Genomic DNA, 8,266 nt, shown 5'->3' with positions numbered 1-8,266 from the left:
AAGGTCTCTCCACATTAAAAGATTCTTCTGGTCATTTGATCCAGGCCTAATTCCTACCTGTCCATATGGCCCAGAAAAGGTTCCCTTTTGGCTATATACCCCATTTTCTGTAAATTCTTTCCATGTCGGAACTGATAGCTAGGTATCCGTGTATGGTTAGATGGATCACTACTTTTATAGTAACATAGTTAGTCTTGCAATTGTTATTATTCTCGCTAAACTGACCACGTCTTTGTTTTTGGTTTGGGATACATATGTCATGGAATGCAGGTGTTATCTTCGGCCTTGCTCTAGTTGAATATGGTGTGTTGTTTTTGTTGATGACATATCTCACCGGTGTATTCAAGTACTCACCCGTACGTGCAGCAGCGACAGTGAACATATTTGCCTTCATCAGTGGGATACTAGCCATATTTGCAGAGCTATGTAAATTAAGGGTTGGTTGTTACCTCATGGTACAGGTCAACTGTATATCCTACATTCTGGTAAATGATCGAAATTTTTCCTTTCCTTTATCGTAAGTTAAAGTTATCAGAAATTTCTATTTCTATGGAGAACATGTGGTAAATAGTTCATTTTTCAACAGGCATTAGTGGTTCTTCTTAAATTTTTACACCCAAGTCAATCAAAACCTTGCATGGATCATTATTTCTACTAGCAGTAGGCCACGGTGTCTTTCTGTCCACATGTACCGAAGAATTCTTGAAAGCTAGGCGAGTTTCTAACGAAGCAAGCTAGGCGAGTTTCTAACGAAGACGACGAAAAGAGAGACAATATTCGTTCTACGATTTCTATGATGAGGGCCAAGATTGTAGGTTTCGGTTTGTCTACTTGGTTACTATATGAAAAAAAATGGAAAGAGCAGTTTAAGATAAGTATATATATCCTTTCCTGCACAACATTTTGTTTGTTCGCTTGGAAAATTGTATCAATCATGTCCTCTACTACTTTTAGTTTGTTACAATCCCCAGAGGATGAGGACGATCATTCCGAACACATTCCAAAAGCAGGAAACATCGAAACATCATTGCACCGTAATCATCACAGTGGAATAACGAGAACTAGTCTCAGAAGCGCGGCTCCAATATGCTTCACATTCCTCATGTATGGTATAGTTTACTCAACAGGAGAAACTTTCTTTCAAGACCTACCAGGATCCGCGGACACGTCTAGTATGGGCAATGAAAATGTGTACATTATGATGTTACAGAGTATTACAAAAACTTCAAGATTCGTTATCGATCATCTGGTTTATCGTGTTTTGTGTAGAAGATCAAGAACAGGAACACTTGCAACATTGATTAGAATGGGGCTTGGTGTGTTCTTTTCAATTGGTACTTGTACAATTGCTCAGTACACAGAGGTTGCAAGATTGACTGCTATCGAGAACAAAACGAGTATTGGAGTCGCCTTATTCATTCATCAGTTTATTGCACTAGGTTTCGTTACTGGGTTAGCAGGGGAAGGCCTTAAAGTTTTCTTCCAAAACGAATATTCAAATTGGATTAACACTTACGCAACAACTATTACTGAAGTTTTGACTGGAATAAGAGCCCTTCTCAATACAATCTTAGTTTTAGCTCTAAGATTAGCTACCAAAAAACCACAGAAATGAACTCCATATAATCACCTATAAAAACAGAGTTCATTCTAGAAATGAACTCCGTGTAATCACCTAAAAAAACATAGTTCATTCCAGAAATGAACTCCATATAAAAACCTAAAAAAACAGAGTTCATTCTTTACATGAACACACACAAAAAAATCCATAAAAATCAGAGTTCATTCATAGAAATGAACTGCAGTAGCATCATCTTCATCATCTTCGTTGTCTTCAAACAGCAACAGCAACAGATCCATGAAATCGTCGTCATTGTTTTCTTCTTCTTCATCATCAACAACAACATAAAATTCAAGATCTTCAACACGAGCAGCAAACATCAAAAAAATCAAGATCTATCGTCTTCATCGTCATCTTCAACATAAATCTATCGTCGTCTTCATCATCTTCATCGTTTTCATCATCATCTTCGAAAGAAAACAAAGTTCATTTCATGAATGAACTTCATCAAATTCATCATCTTCAACAATAGCAGCAGCAGCGATGAAGAAAAACATAAATCTATCTTCATCAAGAAAAAACATCAAAATCTTCATCACAAACCAGAGTTCATTCCTGAAATGAACTCCGTCATCTTCATCTTCTTCATCAGCAACAACAACTCATCTTCATCATCTTCATCCTATCCATCATCAGCAGCAACAACAGACGGAAAAACATCAAAATCTTCATCACAAACCAGAGTTCATTCCAGAAATGAACTCTGTCATCTTCATCTTCTTTTGTAGATCCGAAACTTACCCAAGCATGTAAGATGATAAAGGCTCATCATCATCATCATCATCATAAATAGCAGCAGAATTTTCAACCTCACTGTCTCATCATCAAAACAGAAGGAAACATCAAAATAAAAAAAAAACGCAAAACTTCATCGTATTCATCATCATCGTTCATCGTTCATCTTCTTCATCACTAGCAGAGAAAAAAATAGAGAGAAGAGAGAATCGTTCATCATCATCTTCATCATCTTCATCTTCTTCATCTTCATCATCTTCTTCATCATTAGAGAGAGCTTTTGATTAGGTTCTGTTAGTCCTTGGATTTCTTTCGGAGCTTGTGCGACTAGTGTTGCCATCATGGCTTCTCTCTTATGTAACCCTTTTGGTTTTAGATTAGGATACTTCATTCAACACTTGTTAACAACATGTTCTGTTTGTTTGCAATGAGTACAAGTCAAACCTTCTTTGTCTTTAGACTTCCTATCCTCTTTGCTCCTTTCATCTCCTTTAGTGACGAAACCTCTAGAGTTCCCCTTGTGTTTCCCTCAACATCAAAATGCTTAAGCCTACCTTCGATAGCATTAGCTTTTATACTTGCTTTAGAGATAGTATCCACCTAAAATATCTTCAACTCCTTCTGTATATACTTATGGAACCTGGAGATATACTTCATAAAGATAGCATAATCTTCCAAGTCTAAATCCAAAACTATAGCTTGATTCTGAAATTCCGAAGTATATTCTTGCACAGTTTGATTGTATGACTGCCTCAAGTTGTACCAATTGAACTATCTATCTTCAAGATAGCCAACCGAATAATATTGTTTTCTCACAACTTCCTTGAATCCCTTCCACGAAAATGCTCCCTTACTTAGGTACGTATTGTCTTTGATAAGCTTTCCACCATATTAGAGCATGCTTTGAAAGCTTCAATGCCGCAAAAGATATCTTCTCCTTCGAACCATATTCAAAGAAATAAAAGTACGTCTCTAGACGCTCTATCCAATCATCTAATTTCTCTACATCGACACTTCCATCATAAAGTGGAATATCAACATGGAAATCAATTTTTAGTCTCTTACCATGATTGATAAACTTACCACGAGGTTTTGTTGCTTTTGTGCCTTTAGGAATCTCATCTTCTTCTTCTTCCTCATCCTCTTCTTCCGAACCCCAAGATGGAGATTTCGTATTTTTCGAAGGTTTCAGATTTGGTGTATTAGAACGAATACAAGCAACCAACTCGTCCAGGATAGTTTGAATAGTCTTCATATCTTTTTCCAACATAACCACCTTCTCGTCGGTAGTTTTTGGTTCATCAGTCTTAGACTCATCGTCATATTTTTTCATCCTTGGTTTTCTTGTTCTTTTAACGTATTCTTGCTTTTCGAGTAACTCACCAAGCTGTTTGTAGAGAGATCTAGTGAAGACCGTAAACCACTGGAATCTTCCCTAAAACAAATTAACCTTGCTCTAATACCAACTTGATACGTATTAATTTCTGTACCTTGGTGACTATTATTATAAAGGCGAAATTCAGAAGAATAATAGATGAAAACTAGAAAACAGAACACACTAGAAACCAGATTCGAAGAAAATATCTTCTCTAGATTATGAACAAGAAAACTATTACAATTCTCTCTTTGTTACGCTCACAATCTCTCTAAACAGTGGATCAACCTTAAACTGTTTGCTAAGCTTGCTTTTATAATAATTAATTGCCTCACAAACTTCTCTCTAGGTATGTGTGTTAAACCTCCTTTTCTAGGTGTCAAACCACACTCCTAGATTGTCTTAGCTATGAGCTAAACATCTCTATTTATAGCCTTAACGGTTTCCCAAACCTTATAGAAATATATTTCCTTATCTAGGAATAATTCCCTTTCTAAGTATATTTCCTTTTCTAGGAATATTACCTTGTCTAAGAAGTATTTCCTTATATTGCCATACTTCCTTACTTTGGTTTGGTTTCCCAAACCTCTTAGGAATTTATTTTCCTTTTATAGGAATACTGCCTTAAATCAGTAATCCCTCATAAATTACAATTTTATCCTCAATCCGTCTTGAGGATCACACATGTATCACTAACCCACAACTAAGAGTTGCTACGAACCAAAGTCGAAGACTTGATAAACAAATCTGTCTCACACAGAAAAGTCTATTGAGATAGATAAATCTTTCTCCCACAAAAATACCTATAAGTTTTGTTCCGTCTTTTGATAAATCAAGGTGCACAAGAATCAATTGATAAACCGGACTTGTATTCCCGAAGAACAACCTAGTATTATCAATCACCTCACAATAATCTTAATCGTATGGAGGCGAAACAAGATATTGTGGAATCACTTCAATGAGACGAACATGTTTGTGACTTCTTTTTATCTTGCCTGTCGGAGATCAATATCGAGCAAATCTTAGAGAAGATAGTTTTCAATACGATAGAACAGGGCAAGCTCAGAACACACAACTACAGAGAAAATAGTTGGGTATGGCTTCACAATCCCAATGAAGTCTTCAAGTCGTTAACCTACAGGGTTTTGGAAAAAACCTAAGATTAAAAGAGAATCAACTCTAGTCGCAACTAGTATCACACATGAGGTGTCGAAATTAGGTTTCCCAGTTGTTAGAGTTCTCCCTTATGTAGTTTTCAAATCAGGGTTTGCAATCAATGTTACCTTGATAACAAAGCATTCAATATTTACCATTAGATGAAAACCTTATTAGACTCAAGCTAATATATTTCAACCGTTAGATCTAACTTAGCTTGTTACACACAAATGAAATGTAGATTCATTTAGATATGAGTAACCGTACCTAAACGTGTACACCTTGTTGGTTCAACAATAGTTAACCGAAGTTAGCCATATGAACACTTTCATATCAACCTTATTCATCTTAACCACAACTAGTTCAAATGAATCAAATGAAACTAGTTATAGAGTTGTTCAATTTTTTATATTCTCATAAAAGTATACAAGATACAATTGAAGCAAAATCGGTTTGATTCACTCGAATCAATTCATGAACATTATAGACACAGTTTGTAAAATATTGCATTCCTTATTATATAAATGTGTAGGTTTATGACACAACCGATTCTAGAACTTAACCCACTCAAGTATGCAAACGGGTACGCATACTTAAGTAGCCGGACTTGGACTGTGTCCGACAGTATGCGAACGGGTACGCATACTATCATACATCCAAAAACAACAGTTGAATCAGTACGCGTACGGATACGCATACAATAGTTCCCGAATTTCAACTGAGTTCGCCAGTACGTGTACGTGTACGCATACCAAGGCTCCCAGACTTTACCTAACCTCGCCAGTACGCATACGGGTATGCATACTATACCGGTCTTGGATTAACATATATGCAAGTACGCATACCATGTCTATAATCCAATTATGGTTAAGTGTTCTAAACTCTATTTCAATCATTGAAAAATTCTTAGAGGATGACAATAATTGTTGTTTTCATAAACTATTAGCATCAAAGCAATTTTCAAGTTATTGAAATAATCAATACGAAACATTCCAGGTCTACATCAAATGACTTTCTCACACAAATCATGTAAGATGTTACCAGGCGGTTTTCACATGATCATCTTATGGCTTGCGTCAAGAATATAAGATGAACTTGGTTAAAGCGAAAGCTTACCAACACATATTTCGAGAAATATGTAAGTGAGTTAAATTCAGCTCGAAATATCAAATGTGTATAATCGAATACTATATAATAATAAGACTTTTGTCTCAATAAGGAAATAGAGTAGAAATAGACTTTCTGAGTGATAGATGACTTTTAGTCTTCACATACCTTTTGTTGATGAAGTTCCACATGCTCTCCTTAGTAGTTCTTCGTCTTCAATTGATAAACGTCGTGAAGTCTAAAGCTCAACCACACAATCTATCCTAGTCCGAGACATCACTATAAGTAGAATAGAAATCAAGACTTATAGTTTTGATCCTTAAACTTGACAAACAAGCTTGAGATAGCAACGCTTGCGAGTTCGACCGAGCAGTGCTCTAACAGGTTGGTATATATTTTCTAGTCTTGAAACTCTTTTGATTAATTCATGATTATCCCAATTTTTCACCTTTGCCAATTTTGTCAACAAAAAGGAAAGAATTATTAAGTAATATATTACTACATACATGTTAGAGTATTGCTCGGTCAAACTCACAAGTGTTGCTATCTCAAGCTTGTTGTCAAAACTATATCTTGATTTCTGGTCTACAATTAGTTAAGCCTTGGACTAGGATATAAATGTAGTTGAGAAAGAGAGGATTACATCAGTCATCATTGCATTCTACCGTTTGAAGGCGAAGATCAACCGAAGATTTTGGAGAACTTCATCAACAAAAGGTAAGTGAAGACCTCAAGTTATATTCACTTTCTATCATTTGAGACGATGTCGGATAACTAGTTAGACTAGTATGCATATGCAAGAATTTCACGTCAAGTTTATCTTGATAATTTCTCGAAATATAATGGCTAATCTTAATGAAAATTTGTTCATACTTGATGAATTTCGGTTAAGGACAATTTATTGTTCAGAATCAAAATCGTGATTCAAGTTTATCATTCAGAAATATCCTGGAACGGTGATGTGTGTCATTGATGTTATTCAGGAATGTTTCGAATTTATTTAGAGAAATACAGAACTACTATTGGTTCGGATACAAGATAATGGTATCAGTTTTACTGGGAAAACTGTTATAAGTCTGAACCTGTATTACATGTATTCGTACAAGTAGCGGAGTAGATATATGCATATTGAATTACAAATTAGTGGTAAACATATTCTTATGTATATCATATGAAAATATGTATGACTCGTGAACCGGATCGGTGTGCATATTCGTATGAAAACTATTATTGAACCGTGGTTACGGAACCGGGGGTGAGTATCCAAACCGGTACGCAAGCTAAAACAATTATGTGTTCTAGAACTCGTTAGCGTTTCCAAACCGGTAAGAAAACCTATTTAGTTCTGTGAACTCCGGAACCAGCGACAATCTTTGGGTTTCCACACCGGTACGCAAACCTTAAAAATTCTGTGAACTCCGGAACTTAGGTTTGGTGGAAATTTTACAAACTGGTACGCAAACCTAAAAAGTTCTGTGAACTCCGGAACTCGATTTGGGTTTAAAGTTTCCAAACCAATATGCGTATTGTGACTGAACCGACTCACGAACTACTATGTATTTGTATTCGTACATCTACTAATCATGTCGATTATATATTCAAGTGTGTTTAAATTATTTCTTCGAGATAATTAACATTTGATTAATTCTCTATAAACATTAGACTTAATTGATCACATGTTGTGACTCAGAGTGAGTGTCTTATGTGTTCATGAAAATGAAGATTAAGCTTTTAAGTTAAAACCGGCTAGTTTCGGCTAACCATGTTGAACATAGTCTTTGTACACGGTTCGGTTACGGTTTCACCTAATCAGAGCGTGTATCTTGATTATGTAAATCATATTCAAAGATTCATCTAATGGTGGATATTGTTTGATTGGTTCCAAAGCTATCTTAGATTAAACCTAAAGCAACCTATGCTTTGAATGTCTATAAAAGGAGAACTCCAAGCAACTGGGATCTTTGAATCCTGACACTACTTTTTGGTGTGTCCTATTGTACCGAGATTCGTCCTCTCCGGAAACCCTTTTAGGGTTTTGCAACTAAAAAGACTTTATTGTGATTCGTGAAGCCAGGTTCAGTTATAATTCCTTGATAACTCGAGTATCCTGATTTTGGTTGTTTGTAGAGCTTGCTCCAACGATCAAGATTGATAATGATCATCAAAGTTCTCTTTGTCTCACACTTTGTTAATTCCGCAAGTTTTATACTAGTGAGGTGAATAGTAATCTAGGCTGCACTTCAAGTTGCATAAGTCCGGATTTTGAGGATAGA

The 8,266-nt window shown here is 35.8% G+C and overlaps 1 protein-coding gene across 1 annotated transcript; it reads left to right on the top strand.

The window, feature by feature from the left end:
- The first annotated feature begins 934 nt into the window (after positions 1 to 934).
- LOC113352129 lies at positions 935 to 1,615 on the top strand. The gene has a single exon (XM_026595994.1). It carries the CDS (start codon positions 935 to 937, stop codon positions 1,613 to 1,615), a length of 681 nt encoding a protein of 226 aa, XP_026451779.1.
- The last annotated feature ends 6,651 nt before the right edge of the window (positions 1,616 to 8,266 follow it).

This window comes from Papaver somniferum, chromosome 2, assembly GCF_003573695.1.
Source record: "Papaver somniferum cultivar HN1 chromosome 2, ASM357369v1, whole genome shotgun sequence".
NCBI lineage: Eukaryota > Viridiplantae > Streptophyta > Magnoliopsida > Ranunculales > Papaveraceae > Papaver > Papaver somniferum.
The sequence above is the reverse complement of the archived record's forward strand: the minus strand, read 5'-3'. Positions and strand labels throughout refer to the sequence as shown.

Coding starts and splice junctions, on each gene's coding strand:
- LOC113352129 (XM_026595994.1), top strand. CDS start 935: ATGTCCTCTACTACTTTTAGTTTGTTACAATCCCCAGAGGATGAGGAC.